Here is an 18610-nt window from a genome sequence, read left to right as displayed (position 1 = left end):
AGGGAGCATGAAACTGCAGGAAGAGCTTTGCTTCCGAGTAAACCGGAGCCCGATCTCAGCCGCCGCATACCGGGACGCCCCGACCAGGGCAACGGGACTGACCTCTAGATTCGGTCCCAATCATGTAAGGGTGGAAAAGCAGCACGACTGTCCAGGTAAGATTCCCCACCCACCCAACCCGGCGAACCTCCCGAAAACAGATTTGGCGGGTTAAAGGATGGCGCGAGGCGAGGGTGAGGGGAAAAATGGATCAGGTGATTCAGGGGAGTGGGAGGGAATCACGTGCCCCGGGATCAGGCGCTGCAGTTGCATCTATAGCTGGCAGAGCGGAGCGGCCACGTGGGGTGAGTCAGCGTCTGGGAGGAGCGGCTGAGGGCCGGGCTGTGGAGACGCGGCTTTCGGGGTGGTGGTTGGGGACAGTAGATAAGGCGGGCAGAGCCGGCGGGCGAGCTGCTGAGGCCTTTGGTGACTCCGCCAGTAGTGCTGCCTCAGGTAAGGAAGGGCTTTATTTTTACGGGAAACCGTAATCCAAGATTAATCAGGAGCTAAGGTTCTCACATTGATAGGAAAGAGTGGGGGGCAGCATCCCATCTGGTGCCCCCTAGATAAATTGGGGGGATGGAGCCCCGTTGTCATCCAGAGCCAGTCATTGTCGAACGCTGATTTTTAAAAGGTGGCCAAAGGGATCGGCCGGCTTCGCCTGTCGCGCTTCCCTTGACTTTTAAAAATCGTTGTTATTATTCTCACCATCTACTCAGCTAAAAATGAGGACTTGGCTTGGTTTGCACGACACTCTCGGATAAACATGAATAGCTGTCTGTAGAGCTATTTTCTGGGTAATTTGCTCGAAAAGGAAGCTCTTTGATTTCTGCTTAAGAGAAACAGAGGAGTTACGAAAAGATTTCCTGCTTCTGGCTAGCTGTGACGAAAGAGGGAGCAGAGTCGTTCTAGTTGAACTGCGGATGAGATCTATTATGGATCTTGCAAAATCTTGGTCAGAATCTTGGAAAGAGCCTGCTTTTGTGGGGGTGGGGGTTGCATAGTCGCCCACCAATTTTGCCCCAGATTCCACTTCATGGGCCTTGGCTATGGGCTGATGTTTGTGGGTGTGAGCTATGAAGTAGCTTCCTTTCTATTCAGATTATTTCTACCATGTGGATTGATTTCAGTTCAGGATAACCGTCCCCCATCCTGACCTTTTCAGATGGGAGTATAACCCAAGTCAAGAGTATAGTCCCAAATCAGCACAGTGATTGGAGTGTGTGGGTCCCATAGGGGAATGGATGAGGAACGAGTTCATTGCTATTGTAGGAAGTTAGCAGTCACCCCTCTCCTAGAAGAATGAAATATTTTAGAAAATATTAAAAGGGGCAGAAGATTATATTTCCCTGGATAAGAAATGGAGAAACCTGTTTTAAAGAAAGCAGCTTCCTGCCTCCCCCCCCACCTTTGTCAATGGGCAATTAAGGCTTCAGCCAAGCTCACTCCACCTTTGTCAATGGACCATCATTTGCAACACAATAGGACTCATCTAGCAACAGAAACTCACCACATGGCAAGGCTCAGGCAAGCTTAAGAGACAACCTACAAGCTAAGACCCCTAGAACACCTGGGAGTTTGACAACTAATCAGGGTACATTTCTTATACAGGAACAGGAAACACTAAGGTGGGCCCCCACAGAGAGTATAAACTCAGGCACTCAGCATTTCTTCTGCCCTTCTACCCTCTTTTTCTCTTCTTCTCCTTTCCTCTCTGGTTCTTCACCCAACACCTTGAACATGTGACCACCATTAAACCATCTTTCCAAGCAGTCTCCATGTTTCCAGTGTCTTTTTCCCCACTTGGAACTGAACCCAGATGGATATTTCTTCCAACACTATGTTGGACTCAAAATTGAAATCAAAACCAGCCAATATTATTTGTAAGGAGATCCCCAGTGACGTTTATATACTGGTAAAGTAGTTTAAATTGAATTAGCTGAAAGATGTAATATGCCTCATTTATCCAAAAGGTTCTGGGTCTTTTTGGAGTCAGAAGTATAAAAGGGGAAGGGGAGATTGCATCAGTTCTTAGTATTTCAGAAAGAGTTGACCCCTTTGTAAGTGTTGTACCTTGATGAACGTATCTTTTCTTTTATGTACACTGAAAGTATATGCACCAAGACAAATTCCTTGTGTGTCCAATCACATTTGGCCAATAAAAAATTCTGTTCTATTCTTTCTGGAGAAGCTTTCATGCATCCTTAAACTGGCAGAAAATTATACTGGGGGAAGAATTTGCTTCTTCACTATCCTGCTTGTTCTGAATTGGTGCCAAATGGATCATCCTTATTTACTATGTGTGCAGAACAGATAAAAAAAACCTAGATGGACACCTTGGGTTTGCTTCTCTCTTCTTCCCTCCCATCAAGTACCACCAGCCAATGTGAAACCACATCAGCTGACCAGATTAGGTGGGGGAGGGAGACCTGGCCCTAGAATAGCCAAAGGGTGAGTGCTGGTCAGCTACTGTTCAGTTTATTTTTGAGTCAGATTTGGTGCAGAGAGTGAGCCTGGTTTACAAGAGTTGGACTTCCCTTCCCTAAGTAGTTGGAAGTTGGATTGATTCCACCACCCCATCTAGGGATCATCTGACTGCTGTTGACAAAGCAGAGAAGTGTGTCAGTTTGTATTAGGTGTAAACACTATTAGGAGAACAGTGGGTAATATTACTTCAACACTGGAGCAACTTAAACCTTCAAGTGTGAGTTAAGGATTAGATGGGCAGTGCCAGGTGGATGTGCAGGGAAAAAAGCTGCTCTGGCATGTTTGTGTTTTGGTTAGGTGCAAGTAGTGAAAGGAAAAGTCCTTAGCATGACTCTGATAACAGTTGTGTTTTGCTTTTCTATAGAGACTTGAATTAGAAATGGAATTGGTGCTTTGCCATGTAAGCAAATTCTAATGCAATTTCCCTGAAACAAGAGGCTCAATAACAACAGGAAGACAGGCTGGATGTTTTAACAAATGTTCCTTGTTGAAGTAGTTTTCTGTTAATTTATGCAAACATGTTACTGCTTTAAAATGAATATTGACTTCTATATTTTTCAGCTTTGTGGAAGCTAGAATATATAGAAGTTATGGATGTCCTACTGAATGGGGAAGGAAATAAAGGGAAATTGAGTTAGGTGGTTTTAGGTACAGTATAATGTAGGGGAAACTAATTAGAATGTTCAGTATTTGGGCTGTTAAGAGTTGACTTCAGGCTAAACTTATGCATCTCTAAGGAAATGTTCTTTCAAACAGAAATGTGCTGTGGTGAGTAGGCCAGAGTTTATTTGGGAATGTAGGAACGTAATACCTTTTTTATGTTGTAATGTGTTAACCTTGCAGTATCAGTTCTGTGATACTGTGAATGTTGGCTTTTTGTGATCTGCAGAAGAAGTAGTAATCTTAGAATGTAGGACTGAACATGCAATATGAGCCACAGTGGCACAATGGTTAGAGTGCAGTACTGCAGGCTACTTCTGCTGCCTGCCGGCTGCCTGCAATTTAGCAGTTCAAATCTCACCAGGCTCAAGGTTGACTCAGCCTTCCATCCTTTTGAGGTCAGTAAAATGAGGAGCCAAATTGTTGGGGGCAATATGTTGACTCTGTAAACCACTTAGAAAGGGCTGTAAAAGCACTGTAAAGTGGTATATAAGTCCAAGTTCTATTGCTATTGCTGTATGGGGGAATCTCAGCAATTGGTCCAGAGTTCCAATGATTAACATTATGCCCCAGAATTTATTCTCTTTCCCCTTCTTTTGCTGAATCCATGTCCCAGCGGCTATGATTTTTTTTTTTTTTTTTGCATTTATATCCCGCCCTTCTCCGAAGACTCAGGGCGGCTTACACTATGTCAAGCAATAGTCTTCATCCATTTGTATACTATATACAAAGTCAACTTATTGCCCCCCAACAATCTGGGTCCTCATTTGGCTAATTCTAATTTGTAGGAACTCTTCATTATCTGTCTTATAGAGGACATTAGCGTTTGACCTCAAGACTCTAAGGGATCTTTCAGTAAGTAAGTGTACAACAGTGATGAATGCATTGCATGCTGTACTTGGTGCATAGAGCCATGTCTGATTACAGTTGGTAAGCAACAAGTGGCATTTCCCTCCCCCCCCCTTTTTTTTGGGGGGGGGAGGTAGAATAAACACAACAGTAGGGCTTCTGTACAACTATTGTGTAATAGTTTTCAGAAATGGGAGGCCCATTTTCGGCTGTTGTTTTTAACAAACAAGTTAAAGGGTTCACAATAGCATCTGATTTTCTTTCCTGTTCCCTCTCCACTCAACACCCACTTCATTATGTTTTGAACAGTTGGGTCTGTCTTTAAAGAACAACTCAAGCAACAAGAATAGGTAGAAATTGGCATTTCATCTGCAAAAGAAGAAGTGAAGCTTTATAGCATTTTCCAGTTTGTGCCCCTTGACTTGTTTACTTAACTTTTGGCAGGATTTTATTTTACGAGGGTTTGGGGATAGTTCGTTTTTTGTATCAGCTGACCAATATCTTGAAATGCAGGAATTTGGTAGAGGGTTTCATGACAAGTTTCTGAATCAAAGAGCTGATTTAGTTATTTGAAATTCTACAAGAGAAATAAAAGGCCAATATCGGGAACATTTTTCTCCCAGCAATAAGGTTTTATGTTGGACAGAATAGAGTTGTTTAAAATAGCCTGAGGATCAGCCAGGTCATATTTGTTTTCTGCCGTACCACCTGAAACAGGCTGCCTACTTCCGAGAGAGCTAAAACCTGGACCACATGTTGTACAAGTGAAGACTGATATAGCAATACTTATAATGCCCTGATGCTACAGGTAGTCCTCGATTTACAACAGTTCATTTAGTGACCATTCAAAGTTACAACGGCATTGACAAAAGTTACATATGGCCATTTTTCACACTTATAACCATTGCAGCCGCATCCCCATAGTCACATGATCAAAATTCAGAACTTGGCAATTGGCTCATATTTATGATGGTTGCACTGTCCCGGGGATCATATGATCCCCTTTTGTGACCTGACAAGCAAAGTCAATGGGGAAGCCTGATTCACTTAACAGCCAAGTTACTGATTTAACAACTATAGTGATTCACTTAACAACTGTGGCAAGAAAAGTAGTAAAATGGGGCAAAATTCACTTAACAAATGTCTCACTTAGCAACAGAAGTTTTAGGCTCAATTGTGATCGTACGTTGAGGACGACCTGTATAATACAATATTTAGACATAATACGTCATGCAGCATGCAAAGTCATAACCTAAATAACCTTAATTTACTGAGAAAGATGGCACGCAAAACCATGAGTCATAGTTTTACAATGTGCAGTGACCAAGTTTGTGCAACATGTAAGCCTCAAAATGCCAAGTTTGGTTTCACAGTTTGAATAAGATGCAACATTCAGTAAGTTCTTGGTGCATTGCCATAGTGTGAATGTTCCATCTTCCTGGAGTAAAAATCATTCTCATTGACTTCTGGGGGTGGGGGTCATCAAATTTCTGCTATATGTTGCACAATTCTGTTTCAAATTCTGTAGTTTCGCCTTGGAAAGGAATAGGTCTACATTTCTCTATCCTGAGTCACATCAAGAGTGAATGTAGCAATATTTTCTTTTACGTCTAATTATTCTTTATTTCCTGGTTATGCAAATGTTTAGCTGATACATTGGTAAGATGGGAAGCATGTAAATTGAATAAATAAATATATAACAGATTGCATTTTCATCTTGACTACGTTTTTCCCATTGGGTTGTATTCAACAGTTTTTTAAGCTTGCTGGCAGTCCAAATTTTTCTACTGAATTTGAACCAGGGGAAGAGAGGACAGGACCATTGGACCTTCTGGCAGTGGGAGATCTTTCATTATGAATTGTAGAGTGATTTGGAATTGGAATTGAACATGTTCATGAGTTCACATCCTTTTGTGTTTTTGGGGACAACACAAAAAGATTGTATAACATTAGACAAACAGACATAGATTTGTTCATTCTATGCTGAAAACCTGGCAATTTTCTTGTTCATATAGACATGGCAGTGCTTGCACAGAGCTGGATTTGGAGTGCCCATAGTGTTTGTCAGGACTATATCAAATCAGATAGATAGATATTTCCTCAGAATCAATTGCCAGTCACAGAGGGCAACTGCAGAAGCCCAGGAAAAATCATAACTGCTTTACTCATGTTCCAAATTTGGATCTCTGTATAGGACTAATTTTGTCAACATTGCAACTGTGTAAATTATTAATCTCTCTCTTCCAGGTAGCATCTTAAGCATCCATTATCAAAATGTGGTGCTCTGTGGTCATTCTCGGCCTGTTTGTGGTCCTCACAAGTGCCCGTAATGTTCCATACTTCCCTCCTCTCTCTCCTGACTTAGTGAACTATATCAATAAGCTCAATACCACATGGAAGGTGAGTAAATTTTGAGGTAGGGTCCAACTATGCATGGTGGTAGGAATTTGTAGCTGTCTGTCTTCTGAGATACAGCTTGGGAAATTTAATATTAATGGACTGGTTTCACTTAAAAAAGGCCATTTAACTTACAGTTTGTTGACCTGGCATGATATAGATAAGTTGTGGCATTTTCCTTTCTGGCCGATTTTATTAACTCCCCACCCTTCACCATCCTACAGTCATAGAAGCAAGACCCTAGTTGAGTCGATACAGTACAGATGCAGCTTGCTGAGTTGCTATTCTGTGATCAACTTCTTGGGACACTATCACTTGGCCTCAAAGCTTCAGTTTCTATTATGGCCAGTAGCCTTTTGTTAGAGGACACTGAGCAAGATTTTTAAACTGCAAGTTGGGTAGCAAATATTATATTTTCCCCCTACCCCAAAGTGCCAGCTGGCAGGAGACTAGAAGATGAGCCTTTTCACAGTAGCCCCTGCTCTGTGGAATATTCTCCCCTCAGAGTTTAGGAGGGACCCAACTCTGCTGGCCTTTCATAAGGTTTTAAAATGGATATCTAATCTTTGTGGACTTCAAGTCCCAAAATTCCAGGGGCAACCATGTCTACAAGTCTTAAAGCAGCCAAGGTTGAATACCCCTGCTTTAAAAATTTAGCTATGTACCTGAGCTTAGGGCTCTGAATATATTAAGGACCCCTTTTTTGGCTTTACTGTTAATTATCTCAGTTGCTGTATATATATTTATTTGGTATGTATTTAAATGTTTTTTTTAATTATTTTTATAGTTTTAGAATTGTAAGCTGGTTATGGCCAGTTATAGAAATTGAATGAATGAATGATTAAATAACAGATGACTCTGAAATTAAGGCAAGTCCCAAGTTAATTAAGGAAAAAATTGAAAGCAATATTTAATAAAAATTTGATTTAATTTAATTTTTAGAGCCAGTTTAGTCTATCTAGTGGGTAAGGCAGAAACCAGGCGGCTAGAAGCCAGGAAACAGAGTTCTAGTCTCATCTTTCTTAAACATGAAAGCTGGCTGGGTGACTTTAAGCGCAACTCTCCTCATAAGTGGTTGGCATGGGGAAAATAGGAGGAGAAAGGCATATTAAGTATGTTCACTGCCTTGTGTTATTTATTAAAAGTAAATCATTAGCAGGGACAGGGAGAGAAAATCTAGTCTTTCATCCAAGTAAAGACAGTATTTATTGAAGGCAGTATTTATCAGACATATATTTTATCTCTGCCTGCCGTAAAGAAATAGTGTGAGGGTGTAGATTGTGGAACCTATGAATTCATTTTTAGGCACATGTATAGTTATGTTTTTAATTAGTAAGAGGTAGTTGTGCTTGATGTGAAAGGTCTAGATTATATTGTGTTCTATTGTTATTTTTATGTTTTTTAAAGGCTGGACACAACTTTGCCAATGCTGACATGAGTTATGTGAAGACGTTGTGTGGCACCTTCTTGCATGGCCCCAAACTGCCAGAGAGGTGGGATATTTATGTGCTCTGCTTCTAATCCTGCTGCATATGTGTTCTTGAACTTTTGGACTCTGCAGATAATGACTATCTTGCCTTCTGCTCTCAGGAATGGTTTCCTGATTACCGTTATATTAAAGTTGCTACTGGACCTGAAAGAAAGAGCTTAATTTAATGATAGAACAACTGTTTTTATGCAGAAAGTCGTAGCTTAATAGCTTGTTAGGACTGGGAGACATCACTGCTGAAATTCTGAACTGTTACTACCTTTATATTTAAATATTGAGGTAGATGAAGACCAGTTTGGTGTAGTGGTTAAAGCAGGAACTAGGAGACCTTGAATTCTACTCTTGCCTTAGGCACAAAGCTAGTGGATGAACCTTGTGTTAGTTACTCTCAGCGCTAGAAAGGAGGCAATGGCAAACCAGTTCTTGCCAAGAAAATTGAAGGGATTTATCCAGGCAGTTTTCAGGTATCAGATACGATAGAACAGGGAGAAAAAAATTGAGCTAGATAGATCCAGCATGTGAGTTGATATTAGAGAGCTTCCCTATGTTTTTATTATATAAAAATAAAAGATCCAGGAAACGAGATGTCTCACATTAAAAAAAAAAGTAGTTGGCATTTATATACAGGCATCATTTTCAAAACCTGAATTCTACAATAATGATCTGTTGATAGGCTTCCTTCTTAATGGAATGAATCAATCTGGGCAGATGTCGTTCCAAATGAAAATATTAATACATTCACAAGGGCTAAACTTTGAAGTTATTAATATAGATTCCATTTATATACCGTGTGAACTCTGAATCATATGCATGCTAGTATTTTGTCAACATTCTGGAAGCAAAATTGAAGCTCTGACATAAGAGATTAAATCCAAGGACTTTGACTGACAAAGACATTACTTAATTAGAGCATGGTTCAGTCTCTTTTTCATTCAACTTCTTCCCTATTGTTTGAAAGGTTTGAATTTGCTGGTGATTTGGTCTTGCCACAAAACTTTGACTCAAGGCAACAATGGCCAAACTGCCCAACCATTCGTGAAATCAGAGACCAAGGCTCTTGTGGTTCCTGCTGGGTAAGTAGAGAAGTGGTATACCCATACTACCTTTGCCATAGGCCAGAATTCAGCTGATCTGGTAGTTCATATCCAGTTCTCCATTTTTAATAGAAGCTTCCAGTACAGGAAAAAAGGCACATTGGCTAAATTCATGCATAGCACTAATTTATGCATGGCATGAACTGGTTCATTTTGGCTTATGTGTGAACTCAGTTATTGTGGCATACTCAGTAAATTACAATTAGGAAAACCCATCTCTTAAGTTAACACAATGTATATATGAGTTCTTATTCAACCATATGACTCTACTTGTGTTGGAACCACCTTTCCATTATGAAGCTTCAGTGTACATATGCCCAAAGAAAGTCCAGAGGAGCTGTCAATGAGAAAGAATGATGTAGTAGTGTGGTAGTAGTAGTGGGAGGTGGCAGAAACAATAATTTTGTTTGGTGGTGGTTGGACAGGGGGTTAGGGCAGTCTACAGGTCTCAACAGTGCCACTGACAGAACTTTTGGATTGTCTTTTGTAGGCTTTTGGTGCAGTTGAAGCCATGTCAGATCGGGTTTGTGTCCATACTAATGGTGAAGTGAATGTGGAAATTTCTGCTGAAGATCTGCTGTCTTGCTGCGGGCTTGAATGTGGGATGGGGTAAGTTACTTCCTACCTTGTCATTTGTCTTTTCTATGAACAGCTTTTTCTCCTGCTAGTTAGGTTCACGTATTCAGGAATGACACCAGAAAGTTCAGTGGAAACACTCGCATGCAATATGTTGAGATCAGAAGTCTTTTTGTTCTGGAAGATTGGTTTCTAGAAATCCCTCAGACCATTCCAGAATGGCTGGGACAGTGTGGTCTGAGATTAAAAAGAAATATGTAATATTTTCAGATCGTTCTATACTCAACACAATTTTTCTTCATAGTAGCCAAGAGATGACACTAATGAGGAGTCAAGCTCAACTTGAAATATTTTTTTCTTTTGAGGCTGCACAATACCATGAGTACAAGATCACCATGAACACTTTACTTGGCGCATGTCAAATTTCTTCCCTAGTTCCTTAAAAAAAATCCTTTAATTAAAAACATTGCAGAAAGCTGTTTTGCCTTCTAGCTTTAGCTTTTTAGCATTATTTCTATTTTAGGAATGCTTCCAGGCCCTATAGAAAATTTAAAAAGTGGGTGCCTGCTGTAAGTGCATTATGGAGAAATCATTGTAGAACAAAAAGTTGCCTTTCCCGTCTCTATTAAGTATTTCTTTGGGTATCACATGAATAATCATGTGAAAAGATTATGTGAAAAGATTCTTTAGTCTTTCAGACTGTGACTCTCAGTTAAACTGTATTTCCCCTAAGGAGTTCTGTGATAGCTGTGCATTGTTTTCTTGCAGTTGTAATGGAGGTTATCCTGCAGGAGCATGGAAATACTGGACTGAAAAGGGCTTGGTGTCTGGTGGCCTTTACGACTCACATGTTGGTAAGTTTTCTTCTGAGCAAGATGCCTGTGACCAGCACTGAAGGGTGAAAGTCCCTCTTGACTTCACCTTGCAATTAAATTGCTCTCTTGAATTCCATCATTATTTCTATTTACACACAACCTGGATTTATTCAAAAGATCTTCACTAGAATAATGAGAAATGGGAGCTTGAAGACAGATGGAAGAATTGGAAGTAGCAGGCAGGCAACTTGGGGGTTGGAGATGGGAATCCCTGTGAAATGCAGGTAGCCTCAACTTATGACCTTCAAAGTTACAACAGAGCCCTCTAAAGCTAGTTTTGACCAGGTTTTGAAGTCCTGACATTGCCTTCCCTCCCTCACATCGTATTTTGGGCATTCAGCAGTCAGTCCCCATTTACAACTGTTTGCAGCACTTTTTGTTCATGTGACTGATTTATGACAGTGTTGCTGAGACCTGGCATTTACTTCGGGTTTCCAGTAAACCCAGCCCACATTGAACAATGTGTTCACTTTATGAATGTTATATTTCCTTTCTGTAGGTGGTACCACAAACATGTCATAAAATTGGGTCAGTCACATGATAACTCATTTTACAGCTGTCATGACTTAGAACTGTGGTTGCCAGGCTCAGTTATCCATAATTTGAGGACTACCTGCATATTAGTTCAGATTTTGGACTGAATGCAGAGAGCCTGGTTCAAATTCCCAATCAACCATGATACTGACAGGTGACTTTGGGTAGGTTACCGTTTCTTGCAATATATTTGGTCCCAAAAGGTTATTACGAAGATAAAATGGGTGATAGAAATGGAGTTCTCAAGGGAAAGGCAGAATGAGCTGTTATCTGAAATAGCGGTTTATAATGTACAAGTGCAGGGAACTACAGAATGAAATATTTTTGCATGTAAGTGAAATTCTGTAGCTTAGCATGATTTATTTGGATTTGAGCTTAGACTAGGGACTTTAGCCAACTGCCTCTTAAAAGATTCTTTTCTGCATTGTATCCAATAGGTTGTAGACCGTACTCTATTCCACCCTGTGAACATCACGTCAATGGGACTCGGCCCCCATGCACTGGAGAAGGTGGTGACACCCCTGAATGCGTCAAAACATGTGAAGCTGGTTATTCTCCTTCGTACAAGAAAGACAAACATTATGGTAATGCATATATTAAGCTCCATATTCTGGTTTATAGGAATCCCACTGGCTTTAAGTTCAAAATATTGAAATGATAAAAGTTTAATATTCTGTTTTAGATACAATAGATTTCCAAATGCAGTAAAAGATTAGAAATGTAACTTAAAAATTGGCAGTGCAAACAATACGATCAGGATGAAATGCTATTATTAAGGTTGGTTACACAGGCAACCACATATTATTTATAAGAGAAAACAAAGAATTACATTCTCTTCTCTTGTGGGGAGAAGAGGCATAGTTTTGCACGTAGCCTTGTTTATGGATATTTTGGGTAAAGTCTGTAGCCAGGATGTAGACCCCTTTCAAAGCTAAGTGTTGCATTTGATCAAGTAGGCAGGGCTAAAATTATTTCTCCTTTTGTACACTTAGAAAATAAAATTATTTGTACATTTTTAAGTACCTCCTCGGGGACTTAGTAATTTCCCTTCTGTCACATTATTACAGTTCTGTAACTTTTTGAAGATCTCTGCCCAGGGATCTACTCAAGGCTTTGGTGGATGGTTATTAGGTTGAAAGCTGTAAAGCTGTATGTGTTTATAACTAGTTAAAATTTTATAGCCAAGTTAAAGATTCCCTAGGTTGGTGTAGCAGAGATGAGTGGCATATAAATTTAATAAATTACAAATCAGTACATTTACAAAAAAACAGCTGTAGCATAAAAAGTACGATGTGCTTCACAGGCTGGGTTCATATATGGCACTGCCAAAACTGGTAAACCAGGGTTTCTTAAGTAGCAGTTGATTTTCAGACAGCTTGGATCACTATACATAATACACTAATTTAAATCAGACAAATTATATACTTGTCATAAAGTAATGATTATTTTAAACCTGTTCTTCTCCGATTGATTGAATGATGGTTTAGCCTCAGATCTGAATTTTGTGGAAACACGTTTGTAATCTTTGTAACGAAAGAAAGCATGTTAGAATACGCAGCAGATGCATTGCTTCTCAGTTATAGTCAGGAGTAAGAGAGGATCATAATAAAAATATGTGGTGAAAAGTCACCAAGTTTTGAAATAAGCAATTTGAATACATTCTAACTACTAAAATCACTTCTCCTTTCCCCTGTCCAGGAATGACTTCCTATAGCGTCCCTGGCAATGAGAAAGAAATAATGGCTGAGATTTACAAAAATGGACCAGTGGAGGGAGCCTTTACAGTTTATTCTGACTTCCTCATGTACAAATCAGGTAAGTGTTTTTTTCTGTAACTTCTTAAAATAGACATATTTTTTTAAAAGAGCACTTTTCATTTTTTAAACTCTTGAATAGGTAAGTGAATTACAGTTGTGTGATTGTGCTTTAATTTCCATTATAATGGTTTAAACTGATAGAACCGGTATTATTTCTGATTAAATGTGATATTTAGACGGTTTCAGGCATAAAAAGTTGCTTGAATTTAGCTTATGTTTGCAAGACTTAAAGCTTCAAAATAAGCTTGAGGTCTCAAGTATTCCCAAAGGGAGGTCCGGAACTGAAATAATTAAAATTTTATTCTACTAAGCTTTCATCAGCCATCTGCTGACATCGTCAGAGTATTAAACTACCATTTCAGAGATCTCTGCCTTTATATGCCATTAATCAATTTGGCCATTGTGCATGTAATAGGCCCCTTCAGCCATCTCCCACTTGTAATTAGCTGGGTTTTTTTTGCTGTCATGCTGGTTGATGGAGGCTTAATAAACACGCCCAATGGCCAAATTGATTAATGGCGTATAAAGGCAGAGATCTCTGCAATGATAGTTTAATTCTCTGAGGATGTCAGCAGATGCCTGACAAAAGCTTAGTAGAATAAAATTTTAATTATTTCAGTTCCTGGTGAATGAAGCCCAGCTTACCTTTGTTAAAGTTCTTCTTAGATCAGGTCCTCAGAATGTGTTAAGTTTATCTTTAGTAGGTGTTTGTTGAATTCACATTTCCCCCTTCATAGAATTCTAGAGTTGGAATGGATCTGGGAGATTAATTAATCCAATAATTTGGAACAGAAATATTCTAAGAACTATTGGACAGATGAGGGTCCAGCTTCTGTTTGAGGAAGGACAGTGAAGGACAATACAATTAGTCTTCAATTTAAAACCATAATTGGGACTGGAATTTTTATTATGTGAGGCAGTCAGTTGCACCTCATTTTATGATTATTTACACAGCGGTTATTAAGTGTATCACGGTTAAGTGAATCATGAATTGTTAAATGAATCTGGCTTCTCCCATTGACTTGTTTGTCAGAAGCCAGCTGAGGAGATTGCAAATGGCGATCATGTAACCTCTGCAATTGTTGTAAATGCATGGCAGTTTCAAAGTACCTGAATTTTGATCATGTGACTGCAGGGTTGCTGCAACTGGCCGTAGGTGCAATGACCACTCATAAGTCACTTTTAATGTAGGGCCTAATCAAGGCAAAGTTGAGGTAGTTCATTTAGAATGGCATTAAAAAAAGCAACTTATGGCTATTTTTTGCACTTACAACAGTTACAGCATCTCCATGGTCATGTGATCAAAATTCACACTCTTGGCAATTGACTCATATTTCTGATGATTGCAGTGTCCTGGAGTTATGTAATCTCCTTTTGCAACCTTCTGACAAGCAAAGTCAATGGGGAAGTCAAATTCACTTAATAACCGTGTTATTAATCGAACAACTGCAGTGATTCATTTAACTGTGGCAAGAAAGGTTGTAAACTGGGACAAAATTCACTTAACAAACGTTTCACTTAGCAGCATAAATTTTTGCTCAATTGTGGTTGTAAGTTGAGGACTATCTCTGTAGAGTAGACAGTTGCTTCCTGTGAGTCTAACTCTGTTCCTCAATACAGCCCCAAGTTGCATTTGCCTTCTTAGTAGCTGCCTAAGTCCTGTTCATGATATTCCTATGACTCTGTAAAAGCTAGGAATATGAAATGAAATGAAAATCCCTTATTTTGAATTCAAAATAGATTTAACAATTCCTGAATTTTTCAAGCTTAAATTGGCTCCATTTTGAAGCAGCCCATTCTGCACTGAAATATATATATTTTATATATATATTTCACACTGGTGGCTTGTGAAAGCATCTTGCTTGCCAACTTTATTTGAATCCCAACTTTCACATTTCAGACTTGAGCTGCACTTCACACTGGTGCAGCTCAAATCTGAAATGTGAAAGTTGGGATTCAAATAAAGTTGGCAAGCAAGATGCTTTCACAAGCCATGATATCTATGGTTTCTTCACAAATTTAAATTCCAAGCAGAATATTAACTGAGTAGTGATTTTAGCAGGGAAATCACAGAGTTTATATTTGGGAATAGAGTTAACAGTTTTTCCCCTGCAGGTGTCTATCAGCATGTCTCTGGTGAAGCAGTTGGTGGCCATGCAATCCGAATTCTTGGCTGGGGTGTTGACAATGGCACGCCTTACTGGTTGATAGCTAATTCCTGGAACACAGACTGGGGTGAAAATGGTAGGTGATCTCTTTCTGGGGGTCAATTATCTTTCAGGGATGCCTTTGCTGTAGAACTGCCAGGAGCTGTGGTTGAGCAACATCTGGAGTTCTGACATGCTCCTTTTTGGTTGACATGTGACATCATATTCCTTGTCATTCGTATCAGTACAAGTAATCTTCGAGTTATGAATGTAATAGAACCTGCCAATTACATTCGCAACTCGAAGATTCGTTAATTGGATCACATTAAATGAACGAGATCTCTCCTTGCTTTCCCCAATGCATTTGTTAATCAAATGGAATTCATTAAGTGCACATGATACCTCTCAGGGTGGGGAAGACGGGGGTGGGTAGTGCTGGAATAGGCCACCTGCTTCTGATCATCCAAGGCCTCCCCCCACCCACTAAAATATCACATGCTCCACTTACAATCCCTTGGGGTTCCCATAGTTGCTTACCCCCTACGAGTCCTGCCCGCTGGGTCTCCACAGGCACTGGGGCTGTTTTGCTAGCGCCCGCCCCCCCACAATATTACACTTGCTTCTTCCCACCCCATTTCCATTCGCTCATTTACCTTTCATAGATCTCCAGAGTTCCAGAACAGGTTGATCCATGTGGCAGAAAAACTGCCGTCTTTTACTCAGATGCTGGTGAAGCTATAAGAATGCAAGATCCAAGGAAAACAGCTTCCCTAGCATCTGAGTAAAAGACGGCAGCTTTTCTGGCATCCCTGGCTGGCAGTGCAGGCACCTTCTGCTTGCTGCTCAGGAGATGGTTTGAATGAGCAGCTTCAAGGATTGGAGCATGGAGGTGGCCACCAGTTGGAGCTCATTTCCTTTCTCTCATTGCCCAATGAAATCTGCCAACTGCAAGTCCAATGAGACAAAGCAGGTCTACGTTGATTGGCGGCCCCCTCTGCTTTCACACTCCTGTCCCTATCTGCCACATGGATCAGCCTGTTCGGGAACTTCGGAAAGTAAGCAAGCAATTGGGAATGGATGGGGAGGAGCAAGTATAATCCTGAGAGCTAGCAAAGCAGAGCCAGTTCCTAGGGAGAACCGGTGAGGTAGGATGGGTGGGGAGGGGAATAGGCAGAAGGCACATTGCCGCGTCTCTACAGTCTATCATAAGGGTGAAACATCACTGTGGTGCTGCAACTTTGGGAACAGGTTGTAAGTTCTTCTTTTTTGGGGAGGTGGTGTAATTTTGAACTATTGCTAAGTGAACTGTCATAAAATTGAATACCTGTACATACACACCTGTACATACCTGTACATACACACAAACAAAATATGGCTAGGGGACAAGCCGGTTGGGCTGGGTTTGTTTCCTTTCATTTAGTATTGAGAACTTTTTGCAAGATTTTTCTCTCAATATCTTCTAGGCTATTTCCGAATCCTCCGTGGGCAAGATCACTGTGGAATTGAGTCAGAGATTGTAGCTGGAATCCCTCGCACAAGCCAGTACTGGAAGCAGCTGTGATCATCCTGCCAGCTGAATGGCACATAATCATACTTATAAAGATAGAAGACATGGTGGCAATCCTTTGCTCTAAGACATTTTAGACGTCAGGATTTTTTTTTAAGCCTTTAACTTTTTTTTAAAAAAAAATACAATACAGCAGGCTCTCTTTGTGTCTGAAGCATGAGGCTTTCTAATTTTCGCTCAACAATTTTTCATGACTGGCATGAAGCTGAATGGCAAGGAAGTTGAAATGAAACTGGCTGTTTTAAATGAAATACCTCTAAAGGAATCAAAGTACATTTCACCAACAGAAGGGCATGATTAGAAACAACCAACTCCTGGTTAAAATGTTGAGGTTGCTGTTTGCAGTGGTATTTAACTTTACCTTCCACATATTGATGGCCCCATCCATCAGATAAGAGTGTAGGATCATGGAATCTCAGGGTTGGATTGTTTTGAGTTTAATCCTTAGTAAACATTACTGTGCAAAGTGGTAAAGAGGATTCTCCCTCCCTCCCCCCCCCTTTCTTTTTCACACACACACTCACTTTCAGGAAATAGAAAATAGAAAGGCTAAAATAGTTGCTTATTTACTGTATGGATGCTGAAGTCTATGCCTAAATTTCGAAGAAATTTTAAGAGGATGTCCTCACGGTAGCAGCAGTCCTAATTCTTCTCTTCATAAATTCTCAATGTCAGTATATGCCTCAATCGTGAAAAGATAAGAAGTAGAGGGAGGGTCCTTCTGAAACTGACCAAATGGTCAAAACAGACAAAATTCCTGAATCTGTTGTAACTCTGTGCATTGAATTTCAGTTCCTTGATAAACTTGGCTAGGTGGGATTATTGGACCATGAAATTTCAAGTTAAATTTAATTTAAATTGAATTTTAAATAGTTGCAGAAGCAGGAACACACACGTACACATAGACATAAAGAGATAAGTTTTATGTGTGCCTGTCTTTTAAGCCTGAAACCTGAGGGCAAGTGCACTAGCTAGTCCTGCACATATGCATGATTTCACTTTTTTATAATTGTAAATGATAAGGAAACATAAGCAGCAAGCATAAACATTGTGCACATAAAGGGGCTATAAAAATGGTTCAACACTAAATCAACCTCAGAGGAACTTCAGTTTGCTATCATTAGTCTTACTGAGTTTGGTGGGTCTCACCTAGACATGACTGAACTGGATTTGCTGTTATTAGAAGCCATAAAATGGTTTGCTTTGCCTAGGTAGGTAACCAGTCTGTTTCAACTAACTATTTAAAACAAACCATGGGTCAGATGAACTCAACCTAAAATTGAATCTGACCCTTAGGCTTTATGTAATTGGTTGCTGGCTTCAAATACAAAATTATTGTTATATGCAGAATTTTTTATACACTTAAAAGACTTAATGACCAGAATTTCATCAGTGTACTTCCAATTCCTATCCAGTAAAGTATCGCTCTCTTTTCTATAATGTATGTGTTCATTCTTCCCCCTGGTGGTCAGAAAGGACTTTTATTTCTGGTTTCTTTTGTGAGGGTAGTGGAGGCAGAACGCATTTATTTGGGTCTGTACATTTTATAGCATATCTTCAATACAATTGCCTGCTTCAGTTTTGAAAATAGACCCAATGCATGCTAACTGATAAAACTTTAGCAGGTGACTGTTTCACACACCAGTACATTTTACTGATCCTTGAGGTTCTGTATTTGAATTCATGAGGATAATATGGATTATATAGATATAGAGGATATAGAGAGAGAGAGAGATTGGATGGATGGTGTGTGGATCTTGTGCTACAGTATTTTCACTATGTACCTCGAAGGTTTGATGATTTGAAGCAATGGCTTTATTCACGTCACAAGGTTTTAATTTTGAATTCTATACAGCCACAGATCAGAGTTGGAAGGGACTTTGTAGGTCATCTAGTCCAACCCAACCCTGCCCAAGCAGGAGACCTTACACCATTTCTAACAAATGTTAGTCTAATCTCTTCTTGCAAGTCTCAAGTGATGAAGCTCACACAACTTCTGAAGGCAAGCTATTCCATTGGTTGGTTGTTCTGTTAGAAAATTTCTCCTTATTTACAGGTTAAATCTCTCCTTATTCAGTT

General features: G+C 39.9%; 1 protein-coding gene across 2 annotated transcripts; it reads left to right on the top strand.

Moving 5' to 3' along the window:
- The first annotated feature begins 337 nt into the window (after positions 1-337).
- On the top strand, positions 338-17971 carry CTSB (cathepsin B). Of its 2 annotated transcripts, XM_058164839.1 has the most exons (11): positions 359-492; positions 2891-3018; positions 6283-6435; positions 7840-7925; positions 8880-8994; positions 9506-9624; positions 10360-10445; positions 11438-11584; positions 12699-12815; positions 14933-15061; positions 16428-17971. In XM_058164839.1, the coding sequence occupies exons 3-11, from the start codon at positions 6310-6312 to the stop codon at positions 16523-16525; spliced, it is 1023 nt and encodes a 340-aa protein (XP_058020822.1). In that variant the 5' UTR covers positions 359-492; positions 2891-3018; positions 6283-6309; the 3' UTR covers positions 16526-17971. The 2 variants fall into 2 exon arrangements, with proteins under 2 accessions (XP_058020821.1, XP_058020822.1); XM_058164838.1 differs by lacking the exon at positions 2891-3018 and having other exon boundaries at positions 338-492.
- The last annotated feature ends 639 nt before the right edge of the window (positions 17972-18610 follow it).

This window comes from Ahaetulla prasina, chromosome 1 (genome assembly GCF_028640845.1).
Source record: "Ahaetulla prasina isolate Xishuangbanna chromosome 1, ASM2864084v1, whole genome shotgun sequence".
NCBI lineage: Eukaryota > Metazoa > Chordata > Lepidosauria > Squamata > Colubridae > Ahaetulla > Ahaetulla prasina.
Note: the sequence above shows the minus strand (reverse complement) of the source record. Positions and strands in the feature narration are given on the sequence as shown.